Source organism: Vulpes lagopus, chromosome 11, assembly GCF_018345385.1.
Source record: "Vulpes lagopus strain Blue_001 chromosome 11, ASM1834538v1, whole genome shotgun sequence".
Taxonomy (NCBI): domain Eukaryota; kingdom Metazoa; phylum Chordata; class Mammalia; order Carnivora; family Canidae; genus Vulpes; species Vulpes lagopus.
Window position 1 is genome coordinate 36,383,439 of NC_054834.1, and position 19,424 is coordinate 36,402,862.

General features: G+C 35.4%; 1 protein-coding gene across 3 annotated transcripts in view; it reads right to left on the bottom strand.

Annotated features, from left to right (window-relative positions):
* Positions 1–19,424, bottom strand: part of SPATA17 (spermatogenesis associated 17) — a 206,349-nt gene that overhangs the window by 149,012 nt on the left and 37,913 nt on the right. For all 3 annotated transcript variants that reach the window (XM_041773453.1, XM_041773451.1, XM_041773452.1), the window contains exon 5: positions 18,371–18,474. In XM_041773453.1, coding sequence (XP_041629387.1) covers positions 18,371–18,474 — 104 coding nt within the window. The remainder of the gene's footprint in view (positions 1–18,370; positions 18,475–19,424) is intronic.

The following is a 19,424-nucleotide window of genomic DNA, read 5'->3' on the forward strand; positions in this document are numbered from 1 at the left end:
ATATACAAACTTAATGGTAATCAAAAATCAATAATAGATATGCAAACAACAAAAAGAAAACCAAGTATATCACTAAAGCCAGAAAACCATGAAAGAAGAGCAAGAAAAGAAAGGATCAGAGAGGAACTGCAAGAATAAGCACAAAATAAGAAATAAAATAGAGAAAAACACATGCCTATCATAATTATGCTTAATGTAAATGGACCAAAAACTCAAATCAAAAGACATGGGTAATGGAATGGATTTAACAACAACAAAGAAAAAGACGCACCTGTATGCTGCACAAAAGACACTCATTTCAGACCTAATGACACATGCAGATCAAAAGTGAGGAGATAGAGAAACACTTACCATGCAAATGGATGTTGAAGGAAAGCCTGGGTAGCAATATTTATATTGGACAAAATAGACTTTAAAATAAAGACTATAGTAAGACATAAAGAATGACACTATATAATAACAAAGTGGACGTTCTAGCAAAAAGATATAATAGTTATAAATATTTAGGCACTGAACATATGCACGCCCAAATACTTAAAACAGTTAATGACAAACATAAGGGAACTAATCCATAGTAATAAAACAAGAGTAGGGGACTTTAACACTCCACTTACATTGATGGACAGATTATCCAAACAGAAAATCAACAAGGAAACAGCTGCTTCAAATGATACGCTGTTCCAGGTGGACTTAACAGATATATTCAGAACTTTCCATCCCAATACAGCAGAATACAGGTTCTTTTCAAGTGCACACAGAACATTCTTCAGAACAGGTCACATATCAGGCCACAAAACAAATTTCAACAAATTCAAAAACATTGAAGTCATACCATGCATCATTTCTGATTAAAACACTGTGAAACTAGAAATCGGCCATAAGAAAAAGTCTGGAAAGAGCAAACAGATATGGAGCTTAAATAACATGCTACTAATCAATGAGTGGGTCATCCAAGAAATCAAAGAATAAAAAATTACATGGAGAAAAAATGAAAACACAATGGTCTAAAATACAGAGGATGCAGTAAAAGCAGTTCTAAGAGGGAAGTTTATAACAATAGAGGTCTACTTCAAGAAGTGAAAAATCTCAAATAAGCAAACTAACCTTATACATAAAAAAACCTCAAAATGGATTCAAGACCGAAACATGAGACCTGAAACCATAAAAATCCTACAAGGGAGCACAGGCAGTAATTTCTCTGACATCGGCCATAGCAACATATTTCTAGATATGTTTCCTGAGGCAAGGGAAATAAAAATAAATTATTGGGACTACATCAAAATAAAAGCTTCTGCACAATAAAGGAAACAACCAACAAAAACTAGGAAGCAACCTACAGAATGGGAGAAGATATTACAAATATCTGATACAGGGTTAGTATCTAAAATATATAAAACTTACAAAATACCAAGAAAAAAGCCAAACAAACAACAATAATAACCTAATAAAAAGGGCAGAAGACATGAACAGCCATTTCTCCAATAAAGATATTCAGATGGCCAACAGGCACATGAGAAGATGCTCAACATCACTCATCATCAGAAAAATGCAAATCAAAACCCCAATGATATATCACCTTACACATGTCAGAATAGCTAAAATAAAAAACACAAGAAATAACAAGTGTTGACAAGGATGTGGAGAAAAAGGAACTCTTTTTTGCACTGCTGGTGGGAATGCAAACTGGCATAGCCACTGTGGGAGATGGTATGGAGGTTCCCCCCAAAATTAAAAATGGAATTACCTTATGATCCAGTAATTGCAGTACTAAGTATTTACCCAAAGAATACAAAAACACTAATTTTAAAGGATATATGATTCCTATGTTTAAAGCAGCATTATTTACAATAGCCAAATTATGGAAGCAGTCTAAGCATCCATCAACAGATAAGTGAATAAAAAAGATGTCACACACACACACACACACACACACACACATACACACACACTGAAATATTATTCAGCCACAGAAAAGAATGAAATCTTGCCATTTGCAATGACATGGATAGAATTAGAGACCATTACACTAAGTGAAGTAAGCCAGTCAGAGAAAGACAAATTACCATATGATTTCACTCCGATGTAGAATTTGAGAAATAAAACAAAGGAACAAAGGGGGAAAAAGAGAGATAAACCCAAAAAGCAGGCCTTCTATTAAGAAAATAATAAAACTTTACTAATGAACATTTAAAAAACAGCCACATAAATTAAGAGATATATACTGAATTCCTTGACGGAATAACTTGAATTATGAACGTATAATTTTTGCCTTTTCTAGTCTACAATTTTAATTTAAATTGATTTAAATTTACAATTTGATATTTTTTGAAACATACCAAAATGCTTTATAATTTAGGTGGATGAAAATTAAGCAAAAGTAGCCATAGCATCTTCTGAAAAACAAAAGTAATTTATAGGTACTTGAGCCATGTAATGCTATCCAGGATGATAAAGAAAGAGAGAAATCAGACGGCATCGATAGTCAAGAGATATATCTGAGCATGTGTGAGAACTTAGTAGGTGATGATGATATCTTTCTGTGTTAGAGATAACTGAATTATTTAATAAATACTATTGCAATAACTTGTTACCCATTTAAAAATCTTAAAATGAATTTTAAATTTATTCCTTATATTAAATAGATTCCATTGGATTCAATACCAAAAATTACAAAAGAAACCCTACAATATCAAAAGAAATATGCGTGACTATTTTTAAAGTCATGCAAAGAAGAAATTAAAAAAAAGAAATTATTGATGCCCTCAAAGCAAAAGCAGCATTGATTGTAGACTTATGTCTCTGGATTCTCATCTTCTTTTATATTTTGGCTAGTAAATTATTTAGTATGTTGATAGTTCTTCGATGCTTAGATGTCACTCTGACGATGGTGGTTCCGAACTAACTTAATCATTATCAGACAAGAAAGTATCTTGATTCTGAAATTTGTCTTGGGCTTACATACCTACTAAGGCCTCGTGGTTATCTCCAGCTAAGGCCCTAAACTTCATAGTCACTGCTAATAAACACATCACTTTGAGGTACAGAACCAGTTGGGTTTTACAATACCATAAAGTTCCTAATTGTAAGACTCTCAAAAAACACACACTATACACAGAGAGCCGTTCTCTTAGCAAAGCAGTACTACCTTCCATCTCTGCTTGCAGATTAGCTATGTCCAGTCCACGTTCATCTATTCCTCACAGAAACTGGCTGGAAGTGGCAAGGAGGGGATGCCTGGGTGGCTCAGTGGTTGAGCATCTGCTTTCTGCTCAGGGTGTGATCCTGGAGTTGCGGGACTGAGTCCCACATTGGACTCCCTGAGGGGAGCCTGCTTCTCCCTCTGCCTATGTCTCTGCCTCTCTCTGTGTCTCTCAGGAATAAACACATAAAATCTTAAAAAAAAAAAAGGCAAGTAGGAAGCAGCATACACCAATATTGTGAAATCTACATACAATTTCAATTAATGCTCAGTAAAGCCTCAATTGTTAACAATTTATATCATGTGGTAAAACAGATGGGATCTGAAAAAATACCTAACACCACATAATAATGTTTTTTTAATCTGACATGAAACTGCCTCCAATAGTCAAAAATTCCTGTTCAGTTTTACTACTTTTAATACTTTATTTCAGTGTATTTCAGTGGGCATAACCAAGTCACATGGTACCTCCACTGCAAAGAAGCCTAAAAAAGTAAGTTTTTCGTTTTCTAGCCCCAGAAGCTGAGAAGGAAGGCAATTCATTTATAAGTGGCTTGTAATGGTGAGCCTACTGATGGTATATGCCATGGTTGAAATATGACTGATACAGGGATGCCTGGGTGGCTCAGTGGTTGAGCCTCTGCCTTTGGCTCAGGGCATGGTTCCAGTCTGAGGATCGAGTCCCGCATCAGGCTCCCTGTGAGAAGCCTGCTTCTCCCTCTGCCCATGTCTCTGCCTCTCTCTGTGTCTCTCATGAATAAATAAATAAAATCTTTTTTAAAAAAGAAATATGATTGATACAATTTGCAATAATTCATAAGTATAAAGAGGCTGTTTTGATTTCTAAAAAAAATCACTGAGTTCAAATCTCCAGATCTACTACTTCTTAGTTGTGTGACTCAAGTTACTTAAACCTTCAGGTTTAGTTTTTCATCTTTAAAATATGATAATATATATCCCCAAAGGAGTTTTGTGTGGATAGATAACATAGAAAACACCATGCCCACAACAGATGCTTGGTAAATACAATTTACTGTGATTAGTCTATTTATCAAGTTCTTCATTGCTTACAATGTTTAATTTGTCCATATAAATTAAACTTTTAGCTTGATAATTATGACATTTACAATTACGACAAACCAGACTGATCTTTCTCTTACTGTTATTTACCAAAAACACATAGACATGCTATACCAACAGGCTGAAATTTTTGATGAGTTTGAAATTAAATATTTTTTATGTTTTATATGATTTAAGCAACTACTTAGTTATGATGCTTTTGTGTACATTGTGCATATGTCAAAAGAGGAAGTTATTATCAAGCATGTTCCCAATATTTATATACTAGATATATTCCAGATCTTATTGTTTACATTAGTATTTTCCCTTATTAGCCCTGACTTTAAGAATGAAGTTAGAGTTCTGAAGAATCCATCAGTGACAGCACAAGGAAGGTGAAACCAACACCACTCTAGTAGTTTCTGCTTTGATTTTGAGGGCTGCATATCTTACCAGTCTGAGAAGACATGCTAATTTCCTTCATGTTTATATTTCTTTGTTAATTAAAGCACAATTGGAAATGTGCTTCCTAGATAGTTTAATGTGTTAAGTCTTCAACTCAGAGAACTAAAAATGTATTTAGTACTGTGTTTCCCTGATACGCAATGTTAAGTGATCTCAATGTTCTTCAGTTTGTCATTAGCCTAATGCCTTTGTTGACTCTGTATGATTTTATACCAGAGAAAGATTACTTAAAGGCTATAATGGTGGTCATACTGAGGGCCCCAGATAACCATTATAAGAATGAGAGATTATGTTCAAGTCTTTTGAATTGAGTTTCCTAGAAACTAGATGAATATTCATAAAAATCACTCAACATTTTTTTTGCTTTATCCTTGAAAACAAATGCAAATTAGCAGACTACAAAGACAGCATTTAACACAAATATTGATATAAATATTTTGAAACAGCAAGCTGCTAACTGTGAGTTCTGGATGGTGACCATCTTCATTGGGAACAAACACTGATAGTTTAACAGGAAATACAAGAGAGAAAGGAACTGTGAACTTTAGAAACTAAGAATTTCTCATAGTTCAACTGGAAGTTGTTCACAAATAAATAAGAGCAATAGGCAAAAAAGAGAAAGTCAGTTTTTAATATGCCAAATTGTGGGTATGGATCAATGGATTCCAGAATAACCAACAAAACCAGGCACACAGCCCATGTTCAATATGGCAGAGCTGCACAGGGATCTTGACAGAACTGGAGGCTGTTCTCCTACACGTGTTATTTTATCAGCACTATTCAGATTATGAAAAGTCAAAACAAGCATTTTAATAGCCATTACTTCTCTGATTTGGTATTTTGGCAAGCATGTTGATGAATCTAAAAACTCATATTAAAATTAGACTAATGGTCCTACTAATGATAAATCCATTAGTCATTCTCCAAAATTATGAAAGACTAATATTGTATTTAAGGAGGTATTGCCACCTGTGACAACGTTTTTCTATCTATGGGAATGTAAGGGAGCCTTTATCTTTCAGGAGTATATATTTCAATAATATATTTAGTATTAAAAACATTTTTAAAATTTCATAATAGACATAGAGAATTTTTAACTTTGTAATTTGTACCATATACTTTACCATGAATCCCTTATGCCATAGATTAGTCTCATTTAAATTCTCCTAGCACTTTTATGGAATTCAAAGTGCTTTGAGTTCTGAGGTAAATAAATATATAGATTTGTGTCTTTTAAACATATTATCATGTTAAACAAGTGATCTCAGATGTATTTTTTTAAAGATTTTATTTATTTATTCATGAGAGAAAGAGAGAGAGAGACAGAGACAGAGACAGAGACACAGGCAGAGGGAGAAGCAGGCTCCATGTAGGGAGCCTGACATGGGACTCGATTCCGAGTCTCCAGGATCACGCCCTGGGCTGAAGGCGGCACTAAACTGCTGAGCCACCGGGGCTGCCCATGATCTCAGATTTAAAGGGAAATTGGAAATCATCTAGTTTGCCATCAAATTCAGAAATCCTTTCTACACAAGTCCAGGCATTGTAGATGAATCCTTCTTTCAGACATTTTATATCTCACAAGTCAGCCTATTACTGGAAATATGTTTTCATATTGAACTAAAACTTACCACTTTCCCTAATTTTTTCCCTTTTTATAAATGTAGTACATGGTGGTTCATTGAAATTTGAAGACAGATGGCATGCCTTGCTTTAGGCTCTGTCTTCCAATCTTGACCAACTCTTCATGATTTCTTCACATCCAGCATTTCTGCTGGATGCGGATTTTTTTTTTTTTGTCAATGTTCACCACAAATAGTGACATCTAGAATTTATGCATCAAATGTAATCCAACTGAGGAACTTTCACTTCCTAAGGTCTTTCTATTATTTCATTAGTTCTGCATACACAAAAAGTAAGATACTAGAAAAGGCACTATTCTTGATGTCATTTAAGATATAGAATCCCAGCTCAGTTCTACTATATGATGTAGCACTTTAACCAAAAGCTATACATCTACAAGAGCCACACCCTTTTGTTTCTTCAGCACACACCTGCAGGGAATGCCAGCATTCAGGTTTCAATCTCTTAGGTGAGGGATCAAGGTTGTGCTCTCTGAAGAAACAGGACTTAGATTATAGTAACTTGTGGGTGTGAGGCACAAGAAATGTTCTCTTACCCTTTACCCAGTGGCAGCAAAAGCATCTACTCCTTCAGTAGAGCAACAGAAGTTTCTTTGGAGAAACTAAATAGCCTAAAAGAAAGACCTTTACATACTGGCACTCGGGCATCCTCTAGCAAAAGAAGTCAGCTCCCCGATTAATCACGAAACCTACTAGTCAACAAAATCTGTTTATGTATGTACACATTGAAATTGGTGCTTCAGGGGATCCCTGGGTGGCTCAGTGTTTTAGTGCCTGCCTTTGGCCCGGGACGTGATTCTGGAGTCCCAGGATCGAGTCCCACATTAGGTTCCCTGCATGGAGCCTGCTTCTCCCGCTGCCTGTCTCTGCCTGTGTCTCTCTCTCTCTCTCATGAATAAATAAATAAAATCTTTAAAAAAAGAAGAAATTGGTGCTTCGATTTTTCACACTCATGTATAAATGAACACACACACTAGTTGTGTGAGGATAGGTTCTAGTATAAAAGGGAAATGAGGGACACCTGGATGGCTCAGTGGTTGAGCATCTGCCTTCGGCTCAGGGTGTGATCCTGGAGTCCGGGGCTCTCGTCCCACATCAGGCTCCCTGCATGGGGCCTGCTTCTTCCTCTGCTTGTGTCTGCCTCTCTCTCTCTCCGGGTGTGTCTTTCATAAATAAATAAATAAATAAATAAATAAATAAATAAATAAATAAATAAATAAATAAATAAATACAATATTTTAAAAATGGAAAATGAAAAAGGTTAATCTGAAGAAAAACAAAAAACATCTTTGAGGAATCTCAGAACTGAATGAATAAAACTTAAACTCTAAATTTCTGCTATTACCTATGCTGATTATTTTTCATTTGCCACACCCCATTTCATTTTATGCACTTCTGTGCCCTGCATTGTGACCAAAAAGACTAAACCCTACAAATTGTAACATTTTGGTGAGTTTTCAGCTAGACTTAATCTAACAGAAGACTGAAGTTCAGGAGGAAGAAATTTGAGGTATTTTTTTTACCTCATTTCCCTCTCCCTTTTAGTGCCACACACCTCTGACAATAGCTGCATTTCTCTACAAGTATAGGTCAATGGCCGGGGTAGAGGTTGTAAATTTCTCCTTGGCTCTTACTATAACCATTAGTGCAATTTCTTCACTGTAACTCTTTGACCCTGGCAGTAGCAACATCTCACTGTTGCCTGTCTCTGAATGCCAAAACATCCCTTGTTGCACCCTTAACCCTGCACATACCTCTGAATCATCCTTTAACTCCCTTTATTTGAAAAATAAATCCTGAAATGAATTCTGTTTCCTATAAAGATCCTAACTGTTCTAGTACTTCTAGAGAAATATGAGATACTTTATTAATAAAATAAGAATGGGATGATATGAGAGAAGAAATGATCCAAATAGTTTAAATATTTAATGCAAGTTAAAAATTATTGTTAAAGTCAAAATTTTAGTAGGGTCGGAAGGAAGTCTTTTAAAAATATAGAATGAAAGGACAAAGTCCCAAGGTGAAGGGAGCGGGGGCAGAAAGGTTTGAGACACTTAGCACATTACTTCTGTAGGTCCAATATCCAACTAATAACCACAAGAAAAAAGAATTAGAAGAAAACAGGAGTGAAGAAATTATCTCATAAATAATATAAGAAAATATATTAGAACTAAAGGATCCATTGATTCTTCAGAACAAAATACTCATAAAAGTAGTAATTCTGAGAAATTTCAAAAGTTCCAGGGGAAAAATTCAAAGCAATCTGTAATGTCCATAAAACTGTACCACTGAATCCACCAACATGATCAGATCAATGTCACACCTCCCTGAGCCAGTGATTGAGAATGGGGATTGGAGGTACTTATTACTGGCAAGACAGCAGACCCCTCCAAAGGATAACTGGCTTGAGATCAGCCATCAGCCTTTCTTAAAAATGCAGTCCCAATCTTTTCTCAGTCTTCCTTCTTTCTCTTTTTCTTTTCATAGGTGTCAGGCTTACATTGTGGACTAAAGGTTTTCCCCATTTTTTCCGCTTTTACCCCCCCCCTCCCATTTAAACTTCTTGTACATCTAATTCCATCTTAGTATTTGCTTCCTGGTGGACTTGAACTAACATATGCTGAAAAAAATAGATCATTTTCAAAGGAAAGAGAAATAGATATCTTCAAAACTCTGAGGACAAATGATCTGCAACCTAGGATGTTTTATCCAGTCAAAGCTACCAATCAAGTTTAAGGATAGAATAAGACATATTTAAAGAAGTAAAGACTCCCAAAATTTCCTTCCATGCCCATTATTATAGCAGTTGCTCCAGAAAAATGAGAAAATAAATCATAAAAAGACAACACAGATCTACAAAACAGTGAGTTCGCCCTAAGAGGAGGCAAGTTAAGAGATCTGCATCATGTCTAAAGCAAATGTAGTCTGTTTGGAGCAGGATGATAGGAGGAAAAGGGAGCTTACTAGATTTCCTGGTAATATAGAATACCTGGAAAACAATCAATGGCAGATATAATTTGCATATAGGGCAGGAAGGAAAAAATAAGGAAAATAGACATTTATTTTAAAAATGGAATAAGGTAAATATATCCATCCTTTAGTAATTGCCTTTGTAAGGAACTCTGCTTCTATAATCATGATAATGTAAACACTGATACTAATTTCTCTGAAAATAGATGGAAGTGGAGATGGGAAAACTGTTAAGTTAAACCCTCATCTACCATATTATGTGAAAGTAATTAAAAGATCTGAAGATGTAAAATCAGACAGTATCAGATAAGCATATAGTTTAGAAACATTTGGTGTAAAAAAAAATAGCTAAAAGAAAAAAAAATGGTCACCACTAGGAACATAGTAAGGATATGACAAAGCAATTCTTTCATCTATTATAAACATTTAGTAATAGGTGTAATATATAATAATATGTACATATTATGTCAACATATGTTCCTTTTCATTTTTTAAAATGTTTTCTTTATTTATGAAAGAGAGAGAGACCAGGGGAAGAACAGGGGGAGAAGAACAAGCAGACTTTGCTGAGTGTGGACCCCAACACCAGGTCGATCTCAGGGTCATGAGATTGAGCCCCACATTGGGTTCATGCTGGGCCTGAAGTCTGCTTAGGATTCCTTCTCTCCCTCTCCCACTGCTCCTCCCACTGCAATATATATATATTTATCATATATATAATTTATATATATAAATTTATCATATATATATAGATATATATATCTATATATATATCATACAGATATATATAATTTATCATATATGGCATATTAAAATAAATAAAGACGTAAAATAATTCCAATTTTTTTAAAAAAGATATTTATGTATTCATTATTATATTTTTCCAACTTTTTACTGGGCTCCATTCTTTGCTTTTCCTTCCAGTGCTCTGAACGAAAATTTTTAGCCATGGTTTAATGTCATAAAAATACTGATGATTTAGACTGTACTCAGCAATTAATGTTTCTATAAATTCTTTTAAAATACACAAGCTAATTCATGAAATTTTATGTTTGTTTACTTTGAATTAAATACAGCCTCACATAAAATGAATGTTATTTTTATAACATCATAGGGAGGTATGTTTATAAATATTAGCTCTTTTTTTCTTGTCCTTGATAATAATAGCTGTTACTGGTTGAGAGTCAATTATATGCCCAGTGCTTGATGTACTGCGTGCCTCACAAGCATTCTGCAAAATAAATACTGCTGCTCCAATGTGCAGAGGAAAAAAACCTAATTTCTATAAGATTAAGTAACTTGTTCAAGTTTACACAACTAGAAAGTGACATAAGCATGACTAGTCCACATCAATCTGATTCCAAAGTCAATGTTTCTAGCTATTTATGACTTAAACTTGTTAGCTTCAAGCTTTCATGAGGTATTCAAGAGAAATAGAAACCTAGGTCCATGCAAAAACTTGTATATAAATGTTCATAACATCATTATTCATAATAGTCCAAAAGTAGAAACCCCTCAAATGTATATCAAATGATAAATGGATAAATAATATGTGGTTTTCCATAGAATGAAATATTAATTAGAAAGAAAAAGGAATGAAGTACTGTTATATACTACACAATCAATGAACCTTGAAAACACCAGGCTTAACGTCAGTTGCAAAACACCACATTTGTAGGATTCATCTTATATGAAATGTGCACAATAGGTAAGTCTATAGAGATAAAAAATAGATAAGTGGTTGCCAATGGCTGATCAGGGTTGGGAAGAATGAGGGTGGGTCATTGCTAAAGGACATAGGATTTCTTTTTAAGATAATACAAATGTTTTAAATTGATTGTGGTGATGGTTACACAACTTTGTGAATATACTAACCACAATAGAGTAGTGCACTTTAAATGGATGAACCATATGGTATATGAATTATATCTCAATAAAGCTGTTACAAGAAAAACAAAACAAATATATCCTTTAAAAAAACTCTAGTGATACACGAAAAGATAGGTAAAGAATATTATCCATAAAAATCTTTCTAGTCAAATCATGTTATACAAAACCAACATGCTGAAAAACTTGGATTCACTTTGATGAATGACAAACTTATATTCAAAACAGCAAAAAAAAAACAGCACTAATGTTATAAGGTATTAACAATCAAAAACTATACTGAAGCATTAAATTTGAGGGAATATATTACTTCTAGCTTAAATTTCTGTCAAAAAAGGCCATTTTCTGCACTTCAAGCTAATAATGTTTTATTAATGCTAGCAATCTGTAACTCTCTAGCTAATTTTTAATTTCATTATGTAATTTTCTTATTCATAACCTGGGGCAGTTTTTGCATATCAGGCTACATATTATAAAGCAACATGTCTACCAAGTGCAAACAGCCTCAAATTAATCAATTCCATTTATCTTTGTGATAGGTCCACATTTGGTTACAAAAATATATTCTTGTATACTTATACATATTTTTCACTATTAACTATGTAATAAATAAACTATTTCTATTAATAAAAGAGCATATAAATTAAAGTTAAGCCTAATGTTGTCTGGTATCCTACATAATTCAAATCAAATATATTCTGATGTAGAATATATCTTACTACTTTTTGTTCTGTAAATTATTTTACCCCGTTCAAAGATGAAAGAATGCACTGGACCTTTTATTTTCTCTTTGAAATCCAGAAACTACACATTTTAATCCTTGCTGGTATAAATAATCAGGATACATCAAAACTACTTTGATACAATATTAAAGTCTGAAATATAATCTTGAAAAGACATCACCTAAAAATTCTGCCATAAGTCAATGTACAGTACAATGTACAGTAACATTTTTCCAAGGCAAAATGCTGAAAATCAACATGTTTATTGAACAAATTCTATACGCAAGTCATAGAGTATGGAAAGTATCCTGTAAGACGGCTTCCAATAACTCCCACTATGGTATTCATCCTTTGCATAATCCCCTCTCGAAGTGTGGGATGGATTCAGTCTCTTGCTTCAAAAGAACAGAATACAGCAAAAAGTGATGAAATGTCACTTCTGACATTAGTTTATCAAAAGAATGTGGTTTCCATCCTCATGTTTTTTTCTGTCCCTCTTGTTCTCTTGCTAATTTCCACCAGAGAGCTGCCCTACAGGAAAGCCTACTTGGCAAGAAACCAAGGGACTTAAGAGCAACAGCCAGAATAATGGAGGCTGGCATGAATGAGGATCTTCCCCCCAGTTGAGCTTTCATATGAGACTACAGCTCTGGCTGACAGGCTGACTGCAACCTCATGAGAGACCTTAGTCTAGGCATGGAATCTCTCCCAGATTCCTGGCTTACAAAGTGATGAGCTACTATGTGTGTATTGTTTTAAGCTGCTTCAAGTGTAATTTGTTATGTGAGAAAAGATAACTAGAATCCTGATTCCAATGATCTTCAATGAAAAATAGAATAAAGAAATGTGAAGAAATAAACTATACAAATATTCTTCTATGAGAAGGAAAACACTATCTCAGTAAAATTAATGACCCCAATGATGCTTTTAATACTCACCAGACTATTTAAATATGAAATATACAATCAAACATGCATGCCATAACACAAAGGTAATCATGCCACTCCTCTTAAAAGGAAAATCTGGGGATCCCTGGGTGGCTCAGTGGTTTAGTGCCTGCCTTCAGCTCAGGGAGTGATCCTGGAGTCCTGGAGTCGAATCCTGCATCGGGCTCCCTGCATGGAGCCTGCTTCTCCCTCTGCCTGTGTCTCTGCCTTTCTCTCTCTCTCTCTCTCTGTGTCTCTCATGAATAAATAAGTAAAATCTTAAAAAAAAAGGAAGTCTACTCCAATGTTCTTAGAATAGCATCTAAACTCTTTAATACGCTCTAAAATGCCCTGTTTTGATATGGTTCCTGCTAAACTGTCTGGATCTATCTCTAACGGAACCTTCTATCATCTTCCATGCATCAACCTCAGTGAGATTTCCTGTGTTAACGTTCTAATTTCTGCACAATCTTTGGGGCTCAGTTTCACAGCCTCAGAGAAATGTCCCTAACTCCCAGGCTCCCACTCCTACTCTGATCAATACCAATCACTTTTGCCTAAGATATTCCTCTTCTGTGCTTCTTCTATGGTACCCTGTAGCATATTTTCATTACATTTGTAAAACTTTATGTAACAGAAAGAAAACAAATGGTGACTTATATTAGGAAGTTAATTTTATTTTTCCAATTTTGAGGTGGTGGAGTAAATATATCCCCACCCCTTCCTCTCTTAAACTGCCATAAAATAAGAAAGGTCATAAGAAAATAAAAGGAAACTCTATCATCAGTAAAATTAGAAACCCTTAAGAGTAATATATATGAAGAAGGGATAGCAAGAGTAGTGAAAGTTCAAGCAGGATTAGAGATGTCACAGAGACAAGATACCTGAAGATGCAGATTTTAGAGAGAGACTGCCAGGTGCAAAATTAGGTGGCATTCTTGGGGGAGAAAAAATAGCAATGTCCTCCTTGCTCAGAATAATATTGTAGAGCAAAACTCGACTGTGGCAGATTTCCTGAACTACGCCACAGAATGGCAGGGGACATAGGACTAAATGAAGAAATGTACAGGAATGCTAGCTTTGCATAGATCTCTAAGAAATAGGAGAGTGTAAAGCAATAAGCAGTCCTAGAACTGCCAACTACTATCAAGACAAACAACAAAAGCTAAACCAGTTCACATACATAGAGATATATTACGTTATCTGTAGGGCTATACTCAGAGCCGAGGGGACTTCCTAACACCCCAGAGTATTCCTTTTGCCCTTCCTCAACAATCTTTTTACAATGCCTGATTTCAAACTCCTAGAAATTTCTTCAAAGAGGAGTCTTTTTGCATGCTAATAAGATGACTGTGCATGCTAATGAGCATGGGGGATGGCTACCAGGAGACCCAATCATGTGATTAGAAGGTTGGAAATTTTAGCTCCACCCCTCTACCTCCAACATCCGCCAGAATGGAGAGGGGCTGGAAATTGAGTTAATCACTAATGTGGTCAAATATTTAATCAATCATACCCACCTAAGGAAGGCTCCATAAAAGTCTCTTAACTTAGAGAATTCAGAAATTTTTCTGGATTGCTAAGCTTGAGGATGGACTGCCTGCACCATCTTTTGCACTATGCATCTCTTCCACCTGGCTGTTTCTGAGTTGTATCATTTTGTAATAAGCCAGTAATCTAGTAAATAAACTGTCTTTCTGAATTCTTGAGCAGTTCCAGTAAACGACCTCCTGGTTTACTGGTAGGAATCTCTGATTTGTAGCCAAGTTGAACAGAAGTTGTGGGTAAAATGGTGACATGTCACTTGGGATTGATATCTTCAGTTTGGACAGGGGTGGGAAGGAAGACAGTCTTGTGGGACTGAGCCCTTAACCTGTAGGAAATGATGCTATCACCAGATAAGTAGTTTTAGAATTGAGTTAAATTGCAGGACACCTAGTTGATGTCTGAGATTTCTTGGCTTGGAAACCCACACATTTGGTGACCAGAAGTATTGAGTAGACAGAAAACAGAGCAGTATTTTTCCTTTCTGATTATCATGCCATATAATCTATTCAGTTCATCTAATAAATACAGCAAAAAATTGATAACAACCTGTAAATTACAACACAAGAAAGAAAACTATAACTAATCATGTATATAAAAGTGGATGTAAATATCCTATATAAAATACTGATATAATTTACTAATAAATTAAAAGAATAATAATGGCTCAGTTAGAGATATTCCTAACACAGAATGATGATTTTAATATTAGTCTATATCTTCTACTCCTCCAGGTTCAACAGACAGCTCAATCTTCTTGTGCAGTGCCAGCTATGTCCTCGAGACACAATGGTGAAGGTCAGAGTAAACAGATTTGGTCATATTGGGTGCCTGGTCACCAAGGCTGCTTTTAACTGTGGCACAGTGTATATTGTTGCTATCAATGATCTCTTCATTGACATCAATTACACGGTCTACCAGTTCCATGGCAAATTCAATGGCACAGTCAAGGCTGAGAATGGGAAACTTCTTAGAAATGGAAAAAAGCCCCTCTCTATCTTCCAGGAGAGAGATCCTGCCAACATCAAATGGGGTGATGTTGGTGCTGAATACATTGTGGGGTCCACTGATGTCTTCACCACTATGGAGAAGGCTAGGGCTTAAAGGGTAGAGCAAAAAAGGCTCATCTTTTCTGCTGATGCCTCCATGTTTGTGATTGGTATGAACCATGAGAAATATGACAACTCCCTCATGATTGTCAGCAATGCCTCCTGCACCACCAATTGCAGGCCAAGGTCAACCACAGCATTGTGAAACTCAGGACCATAGCTATACCATCACTGCCACTCAGAAGACCATGGATGGCCCCTCTGGAAAACTGTGGTGTGATAGCCAAGGAGCTGCCCCTATAAGCTTCACCAAGCCTGTGGGTAAGAGAATTCCTGAACTAAATGGGAAACTCACTGGCATGGCCTTCTGCATCCCCACCTACAAGTGTCAGTCATGATTTAACCTGCTGCCTGGTGAGTACAAATACAAAGATATCAAGATGGTGGTAAAAGAGGCATCTGAGTGCACCCACAAGGGCATCCTGGGCTAAAATGAAGACCTGGTTGCAAAGGGGGAGCTTTGAGAACCCCACCTTGTCATGTAAATTACATCAGTATGGTACACAGTGCCTGTATATCTATTTAATATATCTATTAATAAAAATACATTCTATAACATGTCAATAGGTCAAAAAGGAAAAACGTCATATATAATTACTTTAGGAGATAATGGAAAACAATTTGCTGCATTCAGGTTCCAATTTGGCTTAAAAAGTCTAAGAAGGGGGGCCTGGGTGCACAGTCCATTCCGCTGTGGTTGAACCAACTCTTGGTTTCAGCACAGGTCTGATCTCTGGGTCATGAGATGGAAACCAGCATCGGGCTCCATCAGTGCAGAGTCAGCTTGAGTTTTTTTCTCTCTCTTCTTCTGCCCCTCCACCTCATACTCTCTCTCTCAACAAAATAAATAAATAAATAAATAAATAAATAAATAAATAAATAAATAAATAAATAAATAAATATTTTATTTTAAAAAAACCTCTAAGAAAGGTAGAAAAAAAGAGTTAGTCTGTGATCTGATAAAGAATATCAGGCGAAAGCAAATTGTCAGCATTACTACTCTGGATTGCCTAGTAACTAGAGATACACACAGTAAAACCAGAAGAAAAACAAGGGTGAATAGAAATACCTGTCCAGAAGAAGATACAGGCCTTTTCAAAGCCAGCCTTTCACATATTTGTCTCGAGAACCTTCTCCTATTGGGTGATGGGACTAGGCTGAAGCAAGAGAGTCCACCCCAGCGTACCAGTTAAGGATGACTTCCTGGAGTCATAGAAGGGCAGGGTTGGCCCCTACAATTCCCTGCCAGTAAGCACATCTTCAACTTTTGTGCCTCAGTTATCTACATTAGTCCTAGCCCTGTGCAAACTCCCTCCCTTGCATATGCTGCTAGCTCTTTCTTCCAGACAGGGTCACATCTGCCATTTGTAGACAGCCAGCCCATCTCTAGGACCTAGGATTTCTTAAGGAAGAAATTAAATAGCAGTCCCCTGGGGACTTATCCAACTTCTCCAGTGGACCAAATCCTATTGCAACCCTCCTAGATCTTTATTGCTGTTTCCATAGAAATCAACATCAACAAATACCTGAAATTAATCTTCAAAGACCAGATCCTCTTATGCACACAGCATATGTGAGAAATTTAAAAGAAAAATCAGTTTTCAGATATTTCTTATAATATATATAACTTTAGGGTCTCAGGCAAAATCTCATTTTAACAATTCATTGTGCAATTGTTCTCTCTAGTTTAAAGAACTTTAGAATAAAATATGTGAAAAATTAAAACTACATAAATCGTAACTGTTATTAGTTACTATTTCCTTTTTATCTAAACATATTATAAGGCTATGGTCACTTATATTTATTAGAGTGGGGCATACTACAGGAGGGAAAAAAACTATATTTGAATTGATATGAAAACTTAATACGCCTGCACGTATTAAGGGATGCCTGGGTGGTTCAGCGTTTGAGCATCTACCTTTGGCTCAGGGTGTGATCCCGGTCCAGGGATTAAATCCTGCATTGGGCTTCCCAAGAGGAACCTGCTTCTCCCTCTATGTCTCTGCCTCTCTCTTTGTGTCTCTCATGAATAAATAAATATAATATTAAAAAAAATCCTTAGAGTTCTCAGAGCTCATTAAAAAAAAAAAAAAACTTAATACATAGCTCTTTGGTAAAGTTGACTGAATTAGTGTTACAATAACTTTGCCTAAATCTACAAAAGACATCATCCTATGATCTAAATCCAGGTGTGTTCTATGTGTTCAAAGAAGCAAAAGTTGATAGTAAGCAGTCCATTTTAATTATGTTCCATGATATTTTCTCCTTTAAGAGAAAGTTCTTTTTTTTTTTTTTTTAAAGTTTTATTTATTTTTATTTATGATAGATACAGAGAGAGAGAGAGAGAGAGAGGCAGAGACACAGGCAGAGGGAGAAGCAGGCTCCATGCACCGGGAGCCTGACGTGGGATTCGATCCCGGGTCTCCAGGATCACGCCCTGGGCCAAAGACAGGCGCTAAACCGCTGCGCCACCCAGGGATCCCTCCTTTAAGAGAAAGTTCTTAATACTGATTGTATTTCTCAAAATACATCTGAGGCTTATCATACTTAAATCTATATCTATGGAATCATTTCATGATAAATCCATCTCAAAATGAGATAATTCTACTGAAACTATTTTGCATAAAATCAGATAGGCCTACTGAACACATAATTAATTTATAGTCAAGAGTACAATATACTTAAAAATAAAACAAGAATAATTTTTAAGGTGAATAGAATCATATGTCTATCTTATCAATTTCTACCTATAGTAATACTGAGTCCTTGAAAATATTCCTAAATATGGAATTGATCAACATCTATTAAGTAACCTTTTTGAAAGTGTTACAAGCGAAATACTCACCTAATTGCATCATTGGTCTCTGAAACAGCTCTCAGGTACTCCTTCAAATAAAAATAGTTGAAGCAGTACTTCCGAATCTTATAGCCTCGCCATCGCCTCTGAATCTATTGAAGCAAATAAAAATATATGCCAGTAAGCATTTTTAGTGAAAACATAAACAGTTCTTTAAAATTAAGGTAATGATGAATGATAACTCACATCAAATAAAGTCTTAAGCTTTCCCACCAATATCACAGTATATATATATATATATACATATATATATATATACACACACACACACAGCTATAAATGTAGAGTATACTCAGATTTATTACAAACTATCATAAAGATAAAATATACTTAGAGGTTATTATATTTTTAAAAATTATAATTTTTCACAAACACTAAATGTGAAATTACCTACTGAACAATTAAAAATCTGCTTTATCAATCTCTACCACTTTCACTTCCTGACCAAACGGATTTTTTAGTTTTCATAAACCATTGGCTTTAAGATTGTATTTGGTCTGATTAAAATCAGTTTTCAAATGGGCTTTTAAATTTTGGTGGTTTCAAAATCTTTAAACAAATGTTGTCTTAAATCTTCATCATGACATTTTCATACTTTTTTAACAGTAACAATAGGTAACATTTATTGTTTTTATTATGTGTGAGGCACTATTCGAAGAGTTTTACTTATATTTATGCATTTAATCTTTAGAATGCTTCTATGAGAAGTATTCTTATCTATAGACAAAAAACTGCTAAAAAGAGAAGTTATAAAATTTCCTCATAATTATATAGCCATTGGTGATGGATCCAGGAATTACATTAGGACTTCAGAACCCATTATCTAAACCATTAAAATATAGAATTGGGGGGATCCCTGGGTGGCGCAGCGGTTTGGTGCCTGCCTTTGGCCCAGGGCGCGATCCTGGAGACCCGGGATCGAATCCCACGTCGGGCTCCCGGTGCATGGAGCCTGCTTCTCCCTCTGCCTGTGTCTCTGTCTTTCTCTCTCTCTCTCTCTCTGTGACTATCATAAATAAATAAAAAATAAAAACAAAAAATA